Here is a 25,075-nt window from a genome sequence, read left to right as displayed (position 1 = left end):
GTAAAAGCATTACAAATCTGGCACTCTCTCTCCACCTCCTTTGGGCATCACATTTTGGGAAGGACATTGACAAGCAGGAGGAGACCCAGAGGAATGTGTCCAAGTTGGTTCGGGGTAAGGAACGTTGTAGTAGAAGGAAGAGTTAACCTGGGCTGTGGGGGATTATTAAAGGTGTAAGGGAGAGAGAATGGACCCATCTTCCAGTGTTTGAAGAGCTGCCTTGAAGACTAGGAAGTGTCTTGCTCTCCATTGTTAGGAAGGTAGAACTAAGTTATATGTATAGAATCTACTGACTCTAACAGTAGATCTTACACTTTGGTGTAATAAACATCACCTGGAAAACCTGTTAACAATACAGATTACTGTTTCTCTCTTTACTCCAAATGCTGATTCAGTATGCCTAGAGTTAGACTTGGGAATCTGTGATTTTAACAAGTGCCTGAAATAATTATGGTGCAGATGGTCCATAAAGTTAATTTTGAGAAATACTGTATTTTAAGGAAGATCTTTAACAATCAGAGCTGTCCAGCAAGGGAACAAAGTGCCTGGAGAGATGGGCTCAAAGGATGTGTTTGCAAATAGGTTGGACGGCCATCTTTCAAGGATGCTACAGACGGGGGTGCTCGTCTGCTTTGAGTAAAAGGTTAGACAAGGAAATCTGCAAGAGAGCCCCCAGTTTAAATGTTCTATTTGCAGCTTTCTTAGGATTGAATGACAGTTTTATAAGAAAAAAGCATGCATAAATAGGTTATGTATTATATTCTCATTTCTTTTAATGAACCACATTTGAAGAAAGCCAACCTGTTGGGTTGGGGACCAAATTACCATAACCAGATACTATCTGCAGGCTTCTAAACAGAATGCAGGCAGAGCGCTTGGAGGAGGAGTGAATCCACCTCTGAAGACGAGCCTTTCACTGCTTACCCTTTTTTAGCAAAGCAAATGTCACAAGTAGAAGTTAAGAGAAGGGAGAAGTCAGTGTGGGTTGAGATAGACAGAGGCGGCTTCATGGAAATGGGGCTACAGCACAGTTTTGAAAGACGGGTAAGATTTATATAAGTGGAGTTGAGGAAGGAGTACATTTCAGGCAGGGAGAGGAACATGAGCAAACTCAGAGGCAGGAACAAGCATTGTACAGGGGAGGAGGCAATCGTGAGACAAGCATGAGCACACCAAAGGGCGTGTGTTAGGTAAGAATGGAAATAAGGATGGATGGGGGTGTGTGTGTGTCCGTGCCTTCTGAACCGAAACTTGGAGTGCATGTCATAAATGCTCGTGTGCTTGTGAAGCATGACCATATAATATATTGTCTAAACCAAGACAGTTTTGAGGGTGAAAGTGGCTGCTATTAATAATGGTGCTGTAACATTAAGCGCAAGCCAGAACTGCGTCAGGGAAACTGTCACCCTAACTTATGGTGACATTGCAATAATCTAAAACCAAAGCATTCTTGCAAATCCAGGACCTCCTGCTGCCATCTGGATTGATATTTAGGGGCTGATGTTGGAGGGCAGTGAAAGCAAGGCAGTGACATTACAGGACAGTGTAGGAGAGTTTGCTCCAAAGCCTCGGGGCTGAACCAGATGACCTTTAAAATCCTTCTTCATCTGTGTTTCTCTAGTGGCAACATTTAATACTGTAGGATGTCTGTGGACAGATATTTAATGGGATTAAAGATGTTCCCAAATCACTGACAGTCCCCAAATTAGTAACTGTTTCTTTTCCTGGCCTAGAGAGGAGAAAGGGATGCAAAAGTAATGAAATTGGAGCAGAAGGATGGCTGTTTCCCACCGTGATTATGGGGGGAGGGGAAAAACAGAAACAAAATTCCAACTAGGACCGCTCTTGTTTGTGATATTTATTTAGATGGACATTTATTCTGTGTTTATGGGCTGAGTACCCAGTACCAGAGACTTCAGACAGTGTTGAGAATGACGGTTAATTGTAAGCGACAACCCCACAGCTTAGTTGGTACACTCTGTAAAAACCATTCTCATGCTTTGTTGATAGGATATACAAAGATGTTCAGCCAAATATTTGTTCTCAGAGAAACTCACGCCTCCGCTAATAATCCATAGAGCTCATACCAGTGCACACCTATTTTTATACTTAAAAGACACTTGCCAACATCAATATGTAGATATACACAACTGTCTAGATACCTGTGGACACAGGGAGGCAACCTGGGTAGGAGGAAGGAAATGGACTTCTGCTAAGACTGATCTGGGTTTGAAAACCCACTGTCCCATCTCTGTACTGAGTGGACTTTGGACAGATTGTTTCATCTCCTTTTACTTCCGTTTCCTGATTGAAAGTATTGTTATTAAGATCGGCCTCAGTGATTCTTATTCTGGATGAGCATTGTATTCACTAATGAAGCTTTACTTTTTAATTTTATTTTTTCAAATGGTTAGTTCCCAGCCTGGATCTACCACATCAGAACCTCTGGTGAGTGGACCCAGGCATGAATATGTTAAAAAAAAAAAAAAAGGAAAACCACTCTACAGATGATTCTATGTGCTGTCACATAGAGTGGAAAGAGAGCCACTGATCTACTTCATAGAGTGTCAGGGCCAAATGAAGTGGCCTGGTCCTTGCATCTGGCACGTAGGAGCTGTTGTGGGTTGAATTTTGTACCTCAAAAAGATATAGTGAAGTCCTAACCCCCATTATCTCAGGATGTGACCTTATTTGGAAAAAGGGTTGTTGCAGGTTTAATTAGTTAAGATGATGTCATACTGGAGTAGGGTGGGCTCTGATCCAATATGACAAGGGTCCTTATAAGAAGCGGAGAGGACACACGATGATACACAGGGAAGAAAGAGAAAGCCACGTAATGACAGAGACAGAGATCGGAGTGATGCAGCTACAAGCCAAGGAGCACTGAGGACGGCAGGCTATCATCAGAAGCCAGGAGAGAGGCCTGGGACAGTTCTTCCTCCAAGCCCTCAAAAGGGTGCTCTTGACACCTTGATTTCAGATTTCCTGGCTCCAGGGTTGTGAGAGAACGCACAGCTCTGCTGTTTGAAGCTACCCAGTTTGTGGCACTTTGTTAGGCAGCCCTAGGAAATGAATACAGTAGCCATTCTGTAGGGTGAGTTGCCTTATCTGGCCACACAGATAGCTCCACAAAGCTCACAGATGCACACACACACTTGATTGAGGACCATGGTTGAGAAGGATGTGGCTTTCTGGATAAGTGAGCAGACGAGCAGGTAGGTGTCAGAAGCTGAGAGCGCTGGGAAGAGAGCAGGTAGATGGTTAGGTGGGTGAGAGGATGTAGGTTGGGTAAGAGAAAAAAAAGCTGTCAGACTTCTGAATGCTGTTACCAGATCTATCTTCTCTATTTTTAAATGTGCTTGTGTCACCTTCTTTTTGTGGGTAGGCAAATAGACACTGTTTTGCTTTTGTTATTGTTTCATTCATGTGTTTTGCTTTAATCTTTTCCTTGTGGGTAAGATTTAATGAAAATGGCAAACCCGACCTGTAACACCTGACCTGAATTCCAAGGTATCTCCCAATATCACTTGCAGCTTAATAAATATCACTTTATCGAGTAAATGAATGAATTGCATTGGGGAGGCCATGTGACATGGGGCTGAGGGGGAGTGGAGAGTCAGGAACCACACAGATATGGAGAGAAAGAGATCTGGGGGAAAATCCCAGCTCTTCCCTGCTTCTAAGTCTCAGGTTCCTCTGTAAAATGATGATGATTATGTCTGCCTCTCAGAATTGGTAGAAGGATTAAATTAGTTGACAAATGTTAATATCTTCCCTCCTTCTCTCCTATTCCTGCTTATAGTTCAGTGTCATTATGTTGAAGGAGCTAATTAGTAGTTTGGTTGGACTTTGGTTTCCACAAGACCTTATGTTTGGGATTATTCTGTCAAGCCCCAACACTGAGACTCCTATGCTTTCACCAATCGTTGTACTGCTGTGTGTAATATCCAGAGTCTCACTAGGTCAAGGGTGGGACCAAGTGAGTGTGACAAATAGGAGTAACCTTTTCTGGAAAATGTGTCACAGGCCATGTCTTCTTATTGGTGGGTCAGAAGCCTCATCATTGTAATCGAGTACCAGAGCATCTGTTCAACAGGTTGCTGGCCATGTCCCTGGGTTCTTGGGAGAAACTTGTAAGAAGAATACCAGGGCAGGAACTCTCTGCCCTATTTGAAGGAAACTTTGGGCTTTTTGTTGTTTAAAAAAAGAAAGATCCTGAACCTGGTCACTCTGTGTATTTCATCTCTGGAAGATGGGTGCACCGGACAGTGGCCTGTGCGGATGCTGGTTCACGTGCATCTGTGTGCTGTGGGTGAGAAGGTGAGAGAGTCAGTGCCCAGTGTGCATTGCTGGAGACTTTCTGCCCATCTGTGCCTTCAGGTCTGGCAGGTGTACACTGCAGAGCACCAGCACTGGACTCGAGCCTCGCAAAGGCCCAAGCCCGCCTGCTTGCTGCTCCTGTCCTGTCAGCCTCCCATGCCGGTTGTCCAGCACAGCAGATTGACGATCTGCACCTCCAGATGGCAGCTTGGCTGAGTGGGGTGTGGGCTGTCAGAGGGAACCGTGAATGCAGCAATAAAGCCCAGGAGGCTAAGCCAGCTTTCTGAGTTGTTTGGGTGCCAGTCGGAAGACTCTGTCTCCAGGGAGCTGCCAAGGCTGCTCTCTGCCAGAGACCCCTCCCACCATTAGAATATTAAGGAGCTAATGAATCAAGATGACTCAGGGAGAGCATAGCCATCAACAAAAATAGTTTGGAAAAAGCAATTGCACAGACAGACTTTCTGCTCCTGACGCCCTAGTCAGTGGGTATGAGTGGAGGAAGGGAGTGGGATTGTTCCTGCGGGTGCAAGTGATGTTGCCCTGTATGTGTCTGGCCAGATGATCGATCATTTCCATGAGATCATCCAAGTGCACACTTAGAACTGTGTTTGGCACATGGCAGATCCTTAGTGTGAGCCATTGTTACTATTACAACTATTGTTACATAGCTATGTGCTGCACAACGACGTTTCGGTTGATAATAGACTGCATATATGATGGTGGTCCCATAGGATTAGTACCATATAGCCTAGGTGTGTAGTAGGCTATACCATCTAGGTTTGTCTAGGTACACTCTATGATGTTCACACAACAACGAAATCACCTAACAATGCATTTCTCGTAACATATCCCTAATGTTATAACATCAAGTTACACATGACTGTAATGGCAATTACTTGGCATAGGGCCCAGGTATTTGAGGAGAATATAACACTGGTCCTGCCCACTTCATGCAGTAGAGATAATGATAGGATTTGGAACCCAGGAGCTTTGGGATTCTGTCACTCCCGCCTGGGTGCCCCTGAATCAACAGTACCATTGTCTATTTGCACAGTACACTTTTTCCTTTAACCAAATTGTGTTCTGGAGAGCAGTGAACTCATGTAACAATATGCGGTATTGTTCATTAAAAGAGGCTTGTGATCAAAGAAGTTTAGAAAACACTGAACACCTTTAAATACAAATATGTATTATGTATGAAGCTCTAAGAAGGGCAAAAGGTTTGTAGGGTTTCCTATTTTTTCTCAGAGGAAGGGATGATCGTTGAACCCATTATTTTTCCCACAAACACCTATTGGTATCTTGTGGGATCTCAGTATTCTGTGGAAAACTGTTTGAGAAATGCTCACACGATGCAGTTTTCCTAGAACTTGTCAATGTTGATCAATAACAATAGCCCTCTGGAGTGGTCATTAGAGGCCGTTTACTTCCACTCAATGGTAAAGGGAAGAAAAGTCAGAGAGGCTTAATCTCTATGCCGAGCTTCATAAGTTTTCTGTGTCTGTGCAATTCTCTTGCCTTTATGCTTAACTGTCATTAAGCCATGTGTGTGTGTCTTATTTTATTCTTAGAATTTGAGCCTCTGAGAATAATTATCATCTCTTCTGCAATGATAATTTTAGGCCGAGGCTGTGTTTGTGTGTTTGTATGTGGGTATATGTTTGTGTGGAGTGGTTGTGTTGTCATTTAATATTGGTACCATCTTGTTACTTAATAAAAATAATTTGCATCTGATTCAGCATAGAGTTTACCTACCATCTAGGCAATGCTCAGGTGTACGGAAATGCTTTCCCTTCTTCCAGTGTTCCTCAGTGCCAGGGACCCGAAACAAGAGATTTTAGCCAGTATTCTTGTTGCTCAGCGGCTGCGATCTTGGCTGAAGCATTATTTGTGTTAGCAGTTACCCCAGACTACCATGAGCCCCCAAGTTGGCATTGTCTTTGTTTTTTGGGAGCTTGTTGTTGTTACCTACCTCATATACCAGGAAGATACAGATTTCAGAAGGGATGCCTTTAAAACACAGGAAATGGAAAAGGCTGCTTTTGATGTCTTCATTTGAGGAGGTGTGTGGCCTTTGGAATCAAATCACCTGGCTTTGAACCCAGTCTCTGAGATTTTCTAGTTGTCATTGTTCTAAGCTCTTTAAACCTCCATTTCACATCTGTAAAATGTGGGTAATACCTGCTTCTTATGGTTGTTGTGAAACTTAAATGAGATAATGCGTGTGTAGCAATTAACAGCATGGCAGGTCACAAACCCTCGATAAAAATTAGTTACTATAGTCGTTCCTCCTTGAGTGAAAATGGTTCCAATGAATTCTCAGAAACTGAAACCCACAGGCAATGCCAGAGTGCTAACTTTGGCGGACCTTATAATTATCACCTCTCTCTCACTGAGTAAAAGAGAGGATGGATCTCGTGGAGTGAAACAACCAGCCCAGCTGATAGTCTATCCTTGACTCCGTGACCCTTCTCCATTCTGTTGATCTTATGTAGCACATATCACTTTCTATCATTAAAAAGTATGTTACTCACTTACCTGACTGTCTGTCTGTCTCCACCATTAGAACAGAAGCTCCATTTAGCTCTGGTACTCTGCCTGTTTTGTACTCTCCTGGATCCTCAGCACTGAGAATGGTGACTGGGCTGAGTAGTTATCCTGCATTTTTCATGGAATGAATGAATGAGTTCAATGATGTGATTGTTGAGAGAGATGCATACGCACACAGACACCTGTCACCAGATCAACCCTGCCATGTAAGTATCATTATACTTAGAATCCCAGACATTTGAATTCCTGCCTTATTTTTAAGGCTTTTTACAGGGAAATTCAACACTCACTGCTAGCAGGCTATTGTGAGGTTTTAAGCCGTGTTTAGCCAATGTCATGTCTACTGCAGCCCATCTTATTTGATTCTCATGGAGGATGAAGCCTGCTGTTTACCATTCTTGGCACAGGCAGTCATGGTATGGTCATCATTAGTCCATCCCCATGGGGCTTTCATGAGAACGGATCATCTAAAACAATCATGTCAAATATGTTTATTGTCATCAGTCTTATTCCCCTAATCCATTACTAGGAAAGAAAATGAGAGGGAAGTAATGGATTGTAATAGAAAGAGATGGCTTTGAGTCGGAAAGACCTAGGTTCCACACCTAGTTAATCTATCTTGGGCAAGTTGCTTAATATCATAGGGTCTCAGCTTCTTAGCTGTAAAGTGGGTGAATAGTACCTACTTGTCACACAGCTGCCCACCTTGAGTGGCTGAAGTGAGCTCTGTTTATAGTTCACATAATATATATATATCACACTGCTAGCCTCTTGGTAAATACTCTGTCTGTGGTAATAATGTCCTAATTGAAAAATGGTATGGGTGAGTGTGTGTACGTGAGTGGAAACCACATTGCCAATTGGAGATACAGGGCTGGATGAACCACGATTGAAATAGTGGGATTCCTGGGCTAGATTGGCTAGAAGACCTTGTCTTAATTATGTCATCAATAGTTTAGGATATAGGAAATGGCAATGAAAGGACAGCTAATTTACCACGGCTTGGTATGGCTTCTTAAGTAGATATAATCTTCCAGATTAAAGCAAATGTCTCCAAATTATTGTTTAGAAATCTTAAACTGTGAACTTTGAAAACCAATTCCATCTATTTCCACAAAGTAAACTGATAATGAGAATGTGTTAGGATTCATGCTGCAGATAAGTTGATGCATATGGTACTATCACACCAGCAAGGATTAAAAGGCAAACTTTGGTGTTTTCTGGTTTATATTAAACCTCAGATCTCTGCTATGCCCTTGATATACTACCCCAGAACTAGAGAAAGCCAGTAAGACAACACTGAGATACCATTTCCTGTCAACTTATCTTCATTATAACGTCTGTAATATGTCCAGTCCCTCTCACTCATATCTTTCTGCTTGAAATTTGTGAATGCACATGTGTTTGGGTATGCAAGGCTCTAATTGTGTGAATTTCTACTTACTAGTGTCTGTGTACTTGTAATCATATTTATATACATTTTTTGCACATATAGTAACAGTTCAATTGATCTATTGTAAGATCTATGGCAACTTTGATCTGAGATAACTTTGAGGAGAGTATAAAAATTGAACAGGGAGCAATCACAAAAGCATCTGGAAAGAACCAAAGACTGGAAGATAGCATAAAATAAAGCTATTGACTGGCCCTGGTTGTTTAAGCCAGGACCTGTTGGCACCTAAGCTGAGAAGCATGGAGACAAATGGGAATAAAGAAATAGGAGAAGACAAGCAGGCAGGAGAAAAAATGAAGCAGAAACAAGAGATGAGAGCAACAAAGTACAGAGACAGTTCATAATAATAGTTATGGAAATATGAAATGTCCTAGGGTAAAATGAGAACCAGGAGTGGGAAACAGAATTATGGATTTTTGTAGATTTCTTCAAGTTCGTAAGGCTGCATCATGCATCATGCATTTATATGTCATGACCATGAAGGAGCAGACAGAAGGAATGTCTGTGCAGTATAGCACTCTCGGGCCAGTCAATGAAGGGGCACTCTAAGCGTTACACAGCCCAGCTCTGAGAGCAGTAGTGTGTTGGTATCTTTCCCTTAAACTTGCGCCAGCCTATACAGATTTATCAGGCCATTGACTATACTTTTCATAAGTGATAGCTGCAATATGTATTTGTTTCGTATCTCAATAACTGTACGTGAGTTTTACGTAGATTTACAAAGATAGTCGTGGTGTGCACTGCTTACCCAGTTGAGTTCCAAGACTTAGACTTCTCCTAAGATTCCCATGTAGCTTTCTCTCGAAGCCCATCAGTACCTACCACTTTCTGCCTATTAAAAAAAATGTATTAAATTCACTAACATAAGCTACTTTTAAACCACTCTTAAAGAGGATGATTTGGTACAAATTTTAATATAAGTATAAACTATTGAGTTACAGGCATGTACCCTTTCTCCCGTTAAAATGAACCTTGTGTCATTCTGACCGTAGCTTTTTCCACTCCTAATATAATGATCACAATGTGATGAGGTATCACTCTTTATAACCAGTCATCAACTTTAGCTTTGAATTAACACAATTTCTAGCAATTCGGTTCTTAACAAATTGTCTGTTTCTCAGGTGAGCCCCAATTGGCTGCTTTACAGGAGGAGGAAAGGTTTTCATAAGTTGCTCTTGTTCTCATGTTCAGCTCGCAAAGTCCTTTCCCTTCCCTTAGCTTTCTGCACTAAGATTTCAGTTTTCTTTCTCTTCAAATGAAAAATATAAACTACACTGGCTGTTGGGGAAATATAAAACTTCTTATTCTTTTCCAAAAAAAGATGTGAGAAGGCCCTTTTCTTCTTTCTCTGTGTGTCGTAGGGAAGCTGTGGGCTCCACCCTTCTGGGCCTGAGCTCAGGTGGGTCCTGCTTACCCTCTGGATTCACAGGCGCATCTGAGATACTCATGGAAGGCGTCTCTAAAACATAAACACTTCATGTGCAGATGGCTTCAGAGGATGCGTTCCTGAGAGCACAACAAGATATGCTGTTTGAAGAGCATATTAAGTGAGTTTTATTGCAGTGCTTTAGAGGCAGCCCCAGCCTTAGCCCAGCGTGGGATTGTAGTTTGTGTAATCAGAGGGTATACACACACAGCACGCTGACCGGAGGTGTAGGAGTGGAGCCATCCTGGGCTCTCAGTTATTCTACTGAAAGACATGAGGCTCAGGTGTGAGAAATCTGTGTTAACCTTCAGGAGACTTGCGTGTGACTGGAAAGAGGGGTCTGCTTTACTCTGTAATCACTCTTACTTCCCTGCCTTCTTTTCTGTTTCCTTCTCGTCACCCAGTTCAGGCCCTGATTGCCTAATATGTGAATTATTACTGTGGACTCTCATTACTTATTCTCTTTCAGAAAAAAAAAAGCCGAAGTCTTAACTGTGACCTGTAAGACCCTGTGTAATCTGATCTGCCCTTGTTGTCTGGCCTCATCTCCACCTAGTTTACTCCCCACCCGCATCAGTGGCCCCTTTGCCACTCAAACATCCCAAGGCCTCATGCCCCTGGGCTTTGCACTTGCTATTCTCTCTGCCAAAATGCTTTCCCCCAGATGTCTACATGGCACATGCCTCCACTTCCTTCAGGTGCTTCTCAAAATGTATCTGCTCAGTGAGACCTTTCCTGGCCAGCCTACCTACAACTTCAACTTTCCCCTATTCCTCGAATTTCCTATTCCCCCGTTCTTTCTTTACTTTTTCTCTTTAGCACTTATTTCTATCAACATATTACATGTTATACTTATCTTTCTTGTTTATTGTCTGTCTCTCCCAGGAGAATGTCAGCTCTATGAGATCAAAAAAGCGCTTTTTCAATGTTTTGTTCACTGCTGTATCCCTAGTGCCTGGCACCTAGTAGGTGGTCAGTATTTATTGATTGACTGAATTAGTAAATTACTTATCTCATTTCCTTTTGTCTTCTTCCTTCTGCCTTCAGATAGTGCTGCATACTGCCACCAGATTAAGTTATTTTTGGCTATAGAACAAAATTTTATTAGTGTTCTGATGCCCATTCGGTTACAATTTGTATTTCTCAGCCTTGATTTAAGGAGTCAGCAATATTTTCCCAATCCACCTTTCTAGCCTAATCTGCACCACCCAACCAGGACTTCTGTTTGGGCAGACTGGTCTGTTTGCCGGCCCCACTTCTATCCAGCAGGTTTCTTCCCCAGCCCACAGCTGTTACCCAGACACGTATTCCAAGGTTTAACCAGCCTGTAGGTCTTGGTGGACTCACATGAGCAGCAGTACTACAGACTTTCTGTTCTTAGCTCTGCCCATTTGTGTAAGACCTCGGCCTTCTGCAAAATAGTCTTTCCGTTGAGTATTCTGGTGCTCCCCAGAAGACAGCTCATTTCTGCTCAAAAAAACTGTTGTTCAGCTGTAATCAGCATGAAGCCTCCACCCTGTTTTTCCCTCTAGTGTTTGTAGAGGTCTTCTGTCCCTCGCACGCCTTCAGGGTGCCTCTTCTTCTGGGATTGCCTATTGTGAGAATGCCTATGTCCTGGGAGCAGGGGGGTTGTCTCATTATTCCAAAGCCACCAGTTCTCCAGACTGGGGCTGGGTTGGGGGCTTAAGTGGGGACCAAGGCTTTCTCTGCAAACCCTTTCTCCTTTCCTCCCTCCCTTCCTCCCTTCCGGAATATCTGTTGAGCTCCTATTTTGTCTCAGGAAGCGTACTTGGTGTTGGATTATAGCAATATGAAAACACACAGAGGAGTCTGCATCTTCTTGTACCTCTATGACTTTTAACTCTGGAGCCTCTTTGGAATAGTTCTGCTATGCCATTTCTCTTGCAGCCTCTCATGGCACAGCTCCTCTGGCTTCTTAACATAGCCAGTGTTCCCACTCCTCACACCTGTGGACACCCTACTCCACCAGATCCCCCCACCAGGTGCACACATAGAAGCTTCAGCACTCGACCATCAGACCTGGTGCCCAACAACTCATGGAAATGGCCTCCTGTGAGCCTGGCCACTCGGTGCCCCGTCTGACACAACAAAGCCGGTCTCAGTTCCTTTTAGGAGACATCAGTGCCTCCTACATCGTGAGACTTTGGATCTTCTCCTTGCTGGAGCATCCTCAATTTTTCAAATGTATACATCTTTTAAGGCCCAATTCAAGAATTTGCTTTTCTGTTAGGTCCTCTTTACTGACTCAGCCTCCAAGGTTTTACCCTCCTCTAAATTATAACTCTCATCATCTGAGCTGTTCATTTAGCATTTAGCCATGTGTGGCCTTCTCCTGTTTATGACCTTTTCTTTCAAGTTCTTCTTTCTCCTCAAGTGGCTCACTAGCTTCTCCTAGAATGGACAGAAGCTTCTTCCTCTCCATTTCCTGCACAGCACTCAGCATTGCATTATACACATAGTGGTGGTTAAAAGTATTTATTGACTAACTGTCCATAAATATTCTTTGGAAAAGTCAGTGGTTAACAGATTGTTTCAGCCACATGGAAAATTCATTTATGTAAGACACCTCAGACATCATGATTCCAGAGAACTGGCATATGCAGATTTAAGTGTATTGGTATATATTGGAACATTGCATGAGTATTTTTGTATATTAATTTACATGAGTTCCCCACCCAACCTCCTGTTGTTCCTGCTCCTTTTTCTTTCAGATGTTCTGAGGTAATACTGGCATTGTTAGGATCTAGGGTATCAATGGTGAGGGGTTATTTCAGAGGGATTCAGCCCTCATTGAGCCCTTGTCTATGCAGAAGACATGCACAAAATACAGGGTCTTGACAAATAAATGTCGTGACTCTTCAACATAGGCCAACAGTACTTGGGCTGAGGGCTGGGCCCCTTTAACACAGAGCGAGGTCTCTCTGCAGAGACCCTCTGAGGAGAGCTTCCCCTCGGGCCACAGACTTCTCTGAACATGTGGCATCTTTGCTCCTTGGTTTGGGGTCGTGAAATCTTGTTGTCACAGGCAGACTTAGTGATGTAGTGAGGAACCATAATAGGAATGTGCTGGAATTTCACTCATCCACTGTCCTGGTTTGTCCAAAATGTCCTGTATTCTGTTTGAAGAAAAGAGGAGCCAACACGAGTGGCAGTGGAGTCTGTGCTTCTGCCCTGAAATCACATTAATGGAACTCCCAGATAATGTCATTCTGCATTTTTCCTAATACCAATTTACAGATTGCATCCCAGGCTCCCCAGAGAAGGACAACTTGCCAAGTATGCTTGTCATTTCTTCTAATTAGGTTTTTAAATAAATCAAAGAACTCTTGTTTTCATTTACTTTGGATTATACAGCAGCATTTTTTGCTTGTTCATGTTGCCCATGGAGGCAGTCCCCACTGAAAGGACATGGAATTCCTGACACTCTAAAAGCTTAGGAAGTTTCCTCCCCTCTACTTTCCTGAGCATTCCATTAAGCCCACCCTTGGAGAGGAAAACAGGAGGCCTTGCCTGTGCCCCGTGCCCCTCCTCTCTACCCCTTCCCCCACGGTGCCCAGTAGACAGAGCTTTGTGTCTGAGAGGGAGTACGAAGGGAAGATAAAATTCTTCTCTCCTCCCGTGCTGTTTTTCCCTTTGCCTGATTCCTAGTTCTCCCTTAGTTTTATTCCTCAGCATGAATCTTCTGATCTGGGAAAGGTGAAGGGGCTGAGAAATCACTGGGGAGAAGACAGCTAGGTGGGAGCTTGAGGGTAAGTCCCTCCCACCGGCCTCATCTGCCCCCCTTTTCCAGCTTTTCTCCACTTAGCGTCTCCTCCAGTCCTTTCCCCAGAGTGCCTGCTCTACCCTCTTCCCCACTCCCAATGTGGTTGGGTTCCTACCTGCAGCCCCTTCCCTGGCCATTCATCCTTCTATCACTGTGGCCTCACTGCAGGGGTGAGGCTAAGTGGAAGGAAGCAGTGATTCCTTCATTAGGTGTGTGAGCCCAGGTCTGGACTGATGCTGCAAGCCCCAAACTTGGCTTGGCCAGCAGCAGGCTCTGGCCTCTGAGCTCTCCTGAGACAGGGGGACCAAGAAGGGGTTACCATGCTGGCCCTGAGGACTATAAGTATTTCCTCCTACTTTTCCACTTCTGGTCTCTAGTAATTGAACTTGTAGAGGTGCATGTGTTGGTGTCCTTAAGAATACAGCAGGAGAGACATGGTCAAGCAGGTAGGATCGTTTGCCCATCTTCAGGGAGAGATAAGGTTTGGTGTGTGTCTTATTGAGAAGGGGCATAGCTAGCCTTGTTGAACCATGCTTCTTGGGGTCAAACTTCAGACTATTATGGGTGACATTTAATTTCAGTTACCTTGGGCAGCAAGGAGGCCCCAACTCTTTCACAAATCGTAGGCCTGTGAAACTAGGTTTCCTTTTCCTCCTCCCTTCCCTCCCTACTCCCTTCCTTCTCTCTCTTTTTCTTTCTATCTGTCAAACCCTATTAACTACAACCAGATATTCATTACTACTTAGCAAAAATCACATCTCTTGCTCAAAGGAGGAAAAAATAACTTTCTTGGTGGTATATATGGATCTGGGTCTTACAACCAAAGGAAGTGGGTGGGTGGGATAAGATTAAATAATAAACTCTGTATCAGGGACAATTATATGCTTTCTCCCACTGCTTGCCTCTTATACTTTTGTCCCCACTCCAGCCACCATCCCCAGCTCCAGTGGTCTAGGCTGTGACGATTTTATTCCCATGCTGGATATGAGCTGAAGTTTGGTGAAGAGCTGTCACTGCCTCAAATACCAGCAGTGTCTGCAGCACGGGAAACGTGTAGGGCCAAGTCAGAGCTTTGAATGTTTTCTCTTAGAATCTCTGTTGTGTCTGCTAGTTAGATTATGCCTGCTATCCTAGGGCAGAGTGTATCATTGTGTTATTATTATTTAAGTAAGTGTTGATCATGACATGAAGAGATATGATCTATATTATATCCTATATCATCTTAGTTTTCACAGATGTGCCACACACGCACACACAATTACAAATTAATGGATTTCCTTTGACAAATCAGGAAACCCTTAGTAAGGGCAGTGAGATTACTTTGCTTGGTATTTAAAGCAGTAGGCATAATTGACCTTTAAATTCATAGAGAGAATGAATTATTAAATTTTTATAATTTTAATTTTTGAGCATGTTTGGGTCCCAGGCTGTATTTATTTTTTAAATTATATTTTTGTGCTGAGTTCTATAACAAGTATGTCCCGATATGAAGAATAACAACTCAGCTGCTGCATTAATTTTAATGACTTTTCTTGATTTATTACCTTTCATTGTAAAGGAAGCATTGGCTTAAATAAGAGAATTTTAAGAAAAAGCGAATATTTAACAGTATTTAGAATGTCTAGATTTCTGTGTTTTACCTTTGTATTTAGTTTAAATCTTGCCAACAAAAGTTATAACCAGGCACAAAAATTCTATATAGTTTGAGCAGTTTCTGCCCAGAAGCTTATTATCCAGCTACTTCAAATCACTTTAACCCATTGAAACATAGTCATAAACCAAGAAGTCAGCAGTTAAGACTGAGTCACTGGAACAGTTTTCATGAGTTGAGGAACTAAAATCTGTGTATTTTATTACTATGGAAAAAGACATGAGGCCTTTGTTGAGAATTTATTCACTTAATTTTGCATATGATTATAAACCTCAATTATCTGGTTTCTCAGACTATAAACTATTTAGAAGCTGTCATTTAGGAAATTGGGAGAAACAAAAGACTGGCACATTGACTTTGAAAGGGTATCTGGTCTGACAGAGATTCAGGAAACAGAAAAATGACTGTGTTCTTTGTAGTGAAATGTATCATGTTTTAGTGTTTATTAAGAAAAAGTCAGATTATGCTTTTTTATATCCTGCCTCAAAAGGCACAGAAATATATAATTTTATATTTTATGAAGGTCTTTTAAAATTCAGTACTGTTTAAATAAAATGAGTTTTGTAACTTAGAAACACTTTATTTCACTTATTATCATCTGTAGAACTTTGCGCTTGGATTATTCCAGATGGATGATGTTGGTATATTTACATGTTGTCCCAGGAAGCTGAGAAACGACGTCTTAACTCAGTGACTCTCAAGCACTTCTAGCCCAGATCCTTTATACAAAAGAGCTTCTGAGTTCAAATTCCAATGTGGAAAACAAGGCAAAGGAGAGGTATTCTGGTTTCAGAGAGTGCACGTGGATCCCTGAGCCTGCTGGGTGCTCTTCCCACCACCCTCAGTGACTTCTTTGGAACCTCATGGGGTCCCTGCAGCTCTGCAGAAGTAAATGCAGAGCGCAGGGCCAGGTACAAAGCTAGACCAGGGCAGGAGTTACTCGTAAGGAAGGAGGTTTTCACGCATCCTTAAATCATTTCCCATCAGTGGTTGTCTCCCATGAGGAGTGTTACTTTGCTGGTCTGCAGTGTAATCGACCAGGGGTTTTGTGCATAATGAGGAGACTGGAATCAACTCATTTCCGTAGCATCCATGTGACTCTGATTAGCCACATGACTCAGGTACCCCATGCATTTTCTGCAGGTGGCGCTTCAGCAGCCACCTGTGCCAGGAGACCCAGAGGAAACAGGAGAACAACAATAATTTGCTTATGGGCACTCTGCTCCTGAAAATTTGCAAATTCAAATTGTATTCTTGTTGCCTTGAGTGCTGCTGCTGCTGCTGCTGCTGTTCTTTTGTTCTCGTTCTTGTTCTTCTGCCCTCCTCTCCCTCCTCCAACTCTTCCCCCTCCTTCTGTCCCTTTAGTAGTAGACCCGAGACACTTTTCAGTAGTGTAGCTAGAATGCTTTGCTTTCCCTTATCCTTTGTTATTTGCAGAATAATTGATTGTCAAACTTATTTAATGTTCCAGACCATGTTCTTTCCTCAGGCAGAGGAAAGCCAAGAGTAATTAAAGCATCTGCAAGCAGGGTAACTAAACCTGTCGGCTGGGATCTAGACTACGAGCTTAGCGGCTATAGTACTGCCATGTTCTGGGTACTTTGTTGGTGTCTGACAACCCTCTGGATACCCCATGTTGAGTGAGCAGAGCCATCGGGGAGGCAGGAGAGAGCTTCTTTCCTAATACTGCCCCTTCCAAGGTGGTTGCCTGCAGTCCTTCCAGCCTCCTTTGGTAGCAGCAACACCTTATTCCTTCCCATCTTCCTGCCACAGTTGGCTCAGAAAATAGATGTCAGCAGGGGCAGCCATGGATTGGAGGTGGCGAGGTTGCCAGCAATCTCCGCCAGCGCCTTTCTTCAGGGAGGGACTCAGGGCCTTTACACTTAGATGCTTTGAGAGACGACTTCACAGATTGGCTTTGTTTTCATAAGTTTCCCTCAGTGTTCAAACCCAAAATTATTCCTGCAGATCCGCCTTCTCGTCTGTCCTTTGTCGAGAGGCCTGAGCGTGCCTAGCTTAGATTCTATGTGGTACTGGCAGTAATGAATCGAGATCCCACCGATTCCTCTCTCTCCCTGCTGCTTGTTTTTTATTGCTAGAGGAAAGATAAACCTCAAAAAGTATTTGCATTATGAATTTAAACTGGTACTGACTGTCAGAGAGGCCAAATGGTATAATGCTTACAGGCATAAGCTCTGGCGCCAGACTACCCGGCTGTGTGGGCCCTATTGATCTGACCTCAGGCAGATCACTTACTGTACTTCAGTTTTCTCGTCTGTAAAATGGGAATAAGAATTGTACCTATTTCTTAGGGTCATGAGAATTAAATGAGTTGCTATTTGCGAAATGCTTGTGAGAGCCCCTGGCGCAGAGCAAGTACTAAGATCATATTAGCTGCTGTTGCTGCTGCCGCTGCTGTTATTATTATTGGGTGTAAAAGTTAGACTTGTCTTCTTGCTTTCTGGAAGATTTGGGCAGAAACTCAAGTAGATTAGTATAAATTTGTGCCTCGGATAGAAGCCTAAATTGACTGTCCCTTGAAATGCAGACTCTTTGGCAGTCGAGAAAGAATGCTTGTTTTTGTGTGTGTGTGTGTGTGAGGAAGATTGGCCCTGAGCTAACTCTGTTGCCAACCTTCCTCTGTTTTATGTGGGATGCCGCCTCATCATTGCTTGACAAGTGATACTAGGTCCACGCCCAGGATCCAAACTGGTCTACCCTGGGCCGCTGAAGCAGAGCACGCAAACTTAACCGCTACACCACGGGGCCACCCTGAAAGAATGCTTGTTTTGAACTTCGACCTAACTTTAGATGTTGTCTCTGCCTCCTAACTGCTAAAGTAAAAATGTAAAAAAAAAGAGAGTGTAATAATGCCTACATTGCTGGGTTATAAAACTTAGAAATAACAGAATAAAGAGCCTAGTTCATATTATATATACTCAATATGCGTCAGCTATTATGATTATATTTTGAAGAGAAAATCTAAGCCACCCTAAGTCATGGAGATACTTGGTGGGTCAAAGGACTGTTGACGAAGTTTGTTGTATTATTGAATGTTTAAGATGAAATTTTAAGTTTGCTTTGTAGTATAAACAGTTGCAGTGTTTTCTTTATTTACATATACTCTCTTTGCTACCGAGGACCTCTTCAGGACAGACAATGATAACATTTTTTCTTGTGTTTGAATTGAACGTTGTAGAAATCGGCTCTCAGGAGGAAGTGTGCGGTCTGTAAGATCGTGGTCCACACCGCCTGCATTGAACAGCTAGAAAAGGTGAGACAGCGCCACCTGCTGCTAGTTTTGCTACCTTGCAGGTGTTTGGACTTCAAAAAGACCAGGTGTCCATTTCTATTTCCAAATTTTGAAAACAATCCCCTTTGAAAAATCTAGACATCCAACATTATTACCAGATTAATACCGGAAAGACAAGGCTTAAGATTTATTCACTCTATTGTTTGCTGAAGTATAATTTGATATCATTTTACGTTGACTTGGGAAATAGAGAGGAAAGCCTGGTATGCGCTAATTTTCTTCACAATATTAAGAATTGTTATTCACCCACAGGATTTTCCACAAGATGCTTTTTCTTAAAGATGAAAAAAAAATCCATAAGCTCTTTAAAATCCTTGTTTAGGTATGTCCGACCTTTGTGAGTTTACTTCTTCCTAAAGTGGCTGCGAAGGACAAAGCCAGGCCAGAAGCCGGCTCTCATTCCTTTCTCAGAGCAGCACTCCTGCCTGCACAGCATTTATGTGTGGGTGGGGCTGGTGGTGACATCCTGGTGGTGTCTTTCCTCCAGAGGAGGTGGAGTCTGCGTAGTCCGTTTATCTGTCACCTAGGGAAGTGAAAGGCTCCAACCGTGGGTTGTCTGCCATCCTCCTTCCTTCCCCGCCTCCTGCTCCATTTCCTCGTGCTGTTCTCTGTGCATTATCGATGCTCTTGAGCTGCTATGTGTGGAAATATTTGAGTCCCCTGTGACATTCGTTTAGTTTCACTGACATATTACCAGTTGTTGCCAGCTGATATTATGTGGGAATGACTACTAGTATTTTATCTTAATATTTTTTTGCTGTCCCAACCACATTTACTTATGTCCTTCATTTCTGCACTCCTTTCACCTCATCTAGCAGCTAAAGAAGATGTAAATGTATTGGGAGATCTCCCCATCTGAAAGAAAGGCAATGCTGAATGCTCAAATATAAAGTGATTTTTGGTGTGTGTGGAAATAATCATTTCTCAAGTTTATATTTTCCTACTTTTCATATCTGAAATACAGCTGGATGATTTCAGCTGCCATATATTTCCTCTGACTCTTTATTATCTCAGTTTCTCAAATTTACAGTGTAAGAGCATTATTGTTTAAAGATACTTTGATTTCATCTGTGAGAATGAAGAGACATGGAGTGGAGATATTGAATCACTTGGAATCTCTGTAGATTATCTAAGGTGATGGCTTCAGAAGAAATCATCCTTATTCTTGGGGGATTTTGTTTTGTAGTCTCGATATCTGTCATTGTTGGTTTTTTTCAGATAACTCATTCTAGTGTGATGCTTATCCCTAATATAATGCACTTTTCTTTTTAAATGACAGATTAATTTCAGATGTAAACCAACATTTCGAGAAGGGGGCTCAAGATCGCCAAGAGAAGTGAGTATTTCAGAGCTCTATTTCAAATACCACCTTTCCTTTCCCATTTATTCATTCGATTTGTAGATGTTCACAGGGATTGAAAAAGTCTATCTCCCTCCATTCCACATCAGTTTCTTGTTAATACATCAACAAATACAGCCAATAAAATCCCCCAGTCTTTTCAGTGTGTGTATACTGCCCTGTGGAATTCCTACTGTGGAAGGTATTGGCGAGCTAAGGTCTTACTGAATGAACCAGAGAGTAGGGGCAGGGGTGGTGGTAGAATTGAAGAGGTAAGAAAGAAAAAGCATTTTATTGTCTCTAGATCCATTTTAATTCCATTTTAAAATTTTGAGTGGGTAGACGTTATTCAGGGGGAAGCATAGTTACTGAGTATTCCTGTGAACACTGGAGTCAGACGTCTGGTTTCAAAATCAGCTCTAATGCTGTCTGATTTTGGGCATCACACCTAATTTCTCTAAATCTCAATATTTTCATCTGCTAAATAAACAAATGAACAAACAAAAAATAAAAATAATAAATAAATACACAGACACATATATATAAAATTACATTTAGTGCTCAGCCCCTGACCTTACAGAAGACAGACAGGTAAACAGGAAGTTACAGTGAAGAGCAGTTGCGGCTCTGTTTGTGGTAAGCAGAGGTCATGACAGGAGGACAGACAGGAGGAGAGCACTCAGACATATTTGTTTGTTCAGCTTTTATTTCGGGGAGACCAAGCCCAGTGTAGGAAAAGTTAGAGGTTGAGATGGTCAGGAGAGGATCTCAGCCCTCCTGGGTTAGCCTGGGTAGCTCCAGGCCCCAAATTGCCCTTCCCAATTGGCAAAATAAAAGCCTGCAATTAACAGAACCCATCCTCCTTAGAATAGAGTTGAGCCTGCCCAGCTGTTAGCATCATATATGGTTCTCTCCATAAGAACAAGTGTGGTAAAGATAACTTTTGGAAAGTATACTTTCTCCATTCCATTTACATTCCCAGTGAGATTACTTTCATTTCCATGTAGAGATTTACCTCCTTGGAAACTCTCCCAGCTCATGTACTCCTCAAACTAGCCCTGTGTAGTGGTGAATCGGAGAGAGGGAAGAGGTCAGAGGAAGGGCTTCTTGGAAGAGGTAGCAACTAACTGAGACTCCAGGGAGTCATCTAAGTGAAGGTTGGGAGGAGTTAGGAGGTGAGTGAGAGCCTTCTAGACAGAAAGAACACATGCACACAAGCACAAAAGTGACATAAGAGAATGTAATGAGTAAGACATGAGATCCATGAGATGGGCAGGAGCTACTCCCTGAGGCTCCTTGTAAGCCAGGCTACAAGTTGAGTGTTTTCTCATCACAGTCGGTGGGGGTGGGGCATTAAACTGTTTTAAGCAGAATATATTAGTCTGGCTACAGGGTGGAGGGAATAGCATGTAGTTCAGGAGTAGCAATATTGGAGGAATGGAGAAAATTTAAGGAGCTATTCTAGTAATCTAAGCAAGAGATAGTGATCTGAACTAAGAGTAACACTGGGGATGGAGAAAATTGGTAGATATGAATTTGAAGGCAATAAAATTGACAGGATGTAGTCCTTGATTGGATTTTGGACACAAAGACAGAAGATCCCAAAATAAACCAGGCTTCTGCCCTGGAAACCAATTAGATGTTGGAAAATGAGTTGATTTGAGGATGGAGTGGGGAGATGATGAGTTTAGTTGTAAACTCATCTCAAGTTTGAGGTGTCCTTGAGGCCCCTGATTGGAGATGCCCAACAGAAAGCCGAGGGGGTATATGAGTTTGGAGTTTGTGAGGAAGATTGAGCTACAGGTAAGACATTTGTGAATCATGAGAATACCAGGATAGTAATTAAAGCCATGAGAATACATGAAGGGGTAGAAGAGGAATAGATGTCTGCATACAAAGAGGATCACTGACTTTTTAGTGACAGTTAATGAAAAAGGACACTGTGAAAAAGAATGCTCTCATTGTTACTGACCGATAAAAGGAGATTGGGAGAAAAAATGGAAAGACAATATGCTTGGAGTGGAGGTTGCTGAGAGAGGAAAAATAGTTGTCCCCCTCGGTTGTCCTCTCCCAGTGTGCTTGTCCATTCTGACAGCAATAGGAAGATTATAAGTCGTACATAGGGTGAGGGAAGTCTAAGAAAAATGATAGGGTTGTGGGTACCCTCGATGCCACCCAAGTGCGCTATAGCATTGGCCAGAAAACAACTCAGTGATAGCTCAAATGAAGGAGAAATTTCATTTAGGAAAATAGATGGACTAGTTTTGTGTTTTAAGATGGAGTTATGAATTTCCTACCAGGGGATCCATATGTCTACTTTTAACTCCCTGTCATTTGATCTCTCTCTCTGGATAGATAATTGTAATTGCATGCTCATTTTACTACTGTAAAGTTTTCTGTTTTTTTTTTTTTTTTTTGAGTTCAGTAGCTGTATCACTTCTAATCTATGAAGCTGGATCCTCCATAAATGGTTTGGACACCTTCTGTTGTGATCTTATCTAGAACTTGATATTTCTTCTTTTCCTACATTTTCAACTCCACCCCCCTTCTAGATTATTTTCATCACCGTAAACATGCTCTATTATCTCCTGTCTTAAACAAACAAAAATATTCCTTAACTGCCAACTGTGTCTTAAGTGCTGCTCTGATTCTCAGTTTTGCGTTCATTGCTAAACTTTTGGAAAGTGCTATCTACATAAATTGTTTTCAGTATGTCACCTCCTAGTCATTTTAACCTGTTCTGATCTGATTTCTACTCTATCAATTCACTGAAATTGCTTTTTGTCAACGTTGCCAACATCACCCTGATGCCAAATCCATTAGATATTTTTCTGTTCTTTTCTTATTCAGTCTTTCAAATGTATTCAAAATATTCAATGTTCTATCCTTCTTGAAATGCTTTCCTGTCTTGACATCTTTGCTCATTTTCCTCTTATTTCACTGGATAGTCCTTCTCACTCTTTTTCATTGCTTCCCTCTGATTTCTACATATTCCTCTGGGCTTGGTACTTAGCCATGTTCTCTCTCTGCATACTCTTGTTGGGAGAGCTCATCCAGTCTCATGGCTTTAAATATCATGTCTAGGCTGACAACTCCTGACTTTACATTCCTAGTCCACACTTATTCTTGAAGTTCCATTTGACATGCTCATTGAATGTATCACAGTCATTTCAAATATGACGCATTAAAAACTGAACTCACTATTTCTATCACCATAACACTATTTTTTTCCAGTTCTTTTGCACCTCAGATAATGAGATGGCTATTGATCCAGCTCCTCAATCAAGAAAACTGAGGGAGGGGGGTCGTATCGATTCCTTCTCTCATATACTCCCCACATCTAATTCATTTGCCAGACCTATCAATTTTGTTTACAAAATATATCTTCAACCATCTGTTTATCTCCATTTCCATTGTCAGTGCCTTATACTAAGACACCATGATCTCTCCCCTTTGACCACTGCAGTAGCTTCTCTGTGATTCCTTTATTTTCCCCTTCAATCCACCATGATTTAAGGGTGATCTTTTAAAATCAAAGTTGGATTATGTTGTTCTCCAGCGATTTCCATCGCATTTAGAGAAAAACCACACCCCTTGTCTTGGCATGATAAGTCAGAAGTCCTTCATTCGTATTTTGGCTCCAGCCTACCTCTCCACACCCATCTGGCTGCCACATGGACCCTTAATTCTTGAGGCACGCGTCAAGATATTCCCCACCTTTAGATACTTGTGTATTTTATTGCTGTCCTGGAAATCTCTTTGCATGGCTTGCTTTTTCTTATAGTTACCTCAGCTCAAATATCATCCCTTCAGAGGTCTTCCTTGATGGCCACCTCTAAATAGGTTGTACATTGTTCTTTATCAAAGTGCCCTGTTCTGCCCCTTGAGAGCACTTCGTATTTTGTAATTATTTATGGGCATTATTCATTTGCTTGTTTGTTGTTGTCCTCTTGTTGTGTAAGCTTTGGGAGGTCACTCTTGGAATTTGTCCCAAAGGCATTGTACTAGGACACAGAGGATGCAAGCAATGAATATATGTTGACTGAACGCATTTATAAAGGGATTAATTTCTCCCAAATGTCTAAGAACTCTTGGTCCAAGACAGCAGTTTCAAGATGAAACTTATGACAATGGCCCATTTGAGATTTTTAATTGAGACTTTAGGTAGTTTACTTAATGTAAATAAAAGAACAATCACTTTAGAATTAGTTTGACCTAGGTTCGAATGACATCTCTGCCTGTTTTCTACCTGGTGGTGTCTCTAGAGCTGAGATCTAGAGCCCGGATTGTTAATCACCGCACCCTGTGCTCTGTGGAGTGTCTGACACTTGGAAGTTTTTTAAATGAATGTTGGTTGGATTTCTCTAAGTTTAATCTTTCTGAACCTCAGTGTTCTTAGACATAAGCTGTATGGATTGGTCTGTAATTTCTAAGATCCTTTCAAGAGCTCTATGAATAATATTATGAATTGAAATGGCTGTTTGAAAATAATTGAGCAATTATAGTTCTGCTAACAATACTGAATATGAACGCTGAAATAATGTATCACTGAGGTTTTTAACACTCATGAGTAATAGCCCTTTCCTTACCCAGTTCTTGAAGATAGTATATGAATAATTCAGAGATTATTGGTGAACAATAAAAAGATGCTACGGTCTTAGAAGCTTTGTTTTGCTATTCATATTTGCAGTGTAAGAGTCCTGAGTCTAATTTCAGTTCAGCAAACTTAGGAGATATTAATAGTCAAAAGGAAATAGTGTGAAAAATTAAAGTGCTTGGGAAATAGGATTAGAAAACAGCAGTGATTCCTTAGATATATTTTCCCCCCTGATTGATAAAGGCAATTGATGATCTTCCAAAAGGGTGACTACATGATTTAATCGTCAAAGAAATTAGGTTGAGAATTCCATTCAATTCAACACACATTTAATGGATGTTTACTTTGTTAAACTGTTTAAGTAGTGGTAAAATAAATTTATACTGGGGCAAAGAAGACCTTGAGTAGAGGATGATTGGCATCTCAAATTAGAGAGCTATAGATTGGAGGCAGTTACTTGGTTTCTTCTATATTAGTGCTTTTGTTTAAGTTACTTTATCTATGCCTTAATTTCCTACCTAGTATTTCCTGGGAAGGATGATATTAAAAATGTTTAACAATTTGCAGAGTCATAAATATTAATATTTAAATCAACAATTTAAAAATCTTCTCTTTTCTTCCCTAAATAAACTAAGCTATATG

General features: G+C 41.8%; 1 protein-coding gene across 12 annotated transcripts in view; it reads left to right on the top strand.

Moving 5' to 3' along the window:
• DGKI (diacylglycerol kinase iota) overlaps window positions 1-25,075 on the top strand; it is a 424,664-nt gene that overhangs the window by 162,898 nt on the left and 236,691 nt on the right. For all 12 annotated transcript variants that reach the window (XR_011539629.1, XR_011539628.1, XM_070617836.1 and 9 more), the window contains exons 4-5: window positions 18,384-18,458; window positions 19,777-19,833. Coding sequence is in view for 10 of the 12 variants with exons in the window: in XM_070617836.1 (XP_070473937.1) it covers window positions 18,384-18,458; window positions 19,777-19,833 (132 nt within the window). In the remaining 2 variants the exon portion in view is untranslated. The remainder of the gene's footprint in view (window positions 1-18,383; window positions 18,459-19,776; window positions 19,834-25,075) is intronic.

The sequence above is a fragment of the Equus przewalskii genome, chromosome 4 (genome assembly GCF_037783145.1).
Source record: "Equus przewalskii isolate Varuska chromosome 4, EquPr2, whole genome shotgun sequence".
In the NCBI taxonomy this organism is placed as follows: Eukaryota; Metazoa; Chordata; class Mammalia; order Perissodactyla; family Equidae; genus Equus; species Equus przewalskii.
Note: the sequence above shows the minus strand (reverse complement) of the source record. Positions and strands in the feature narration are given on the sequence as shown.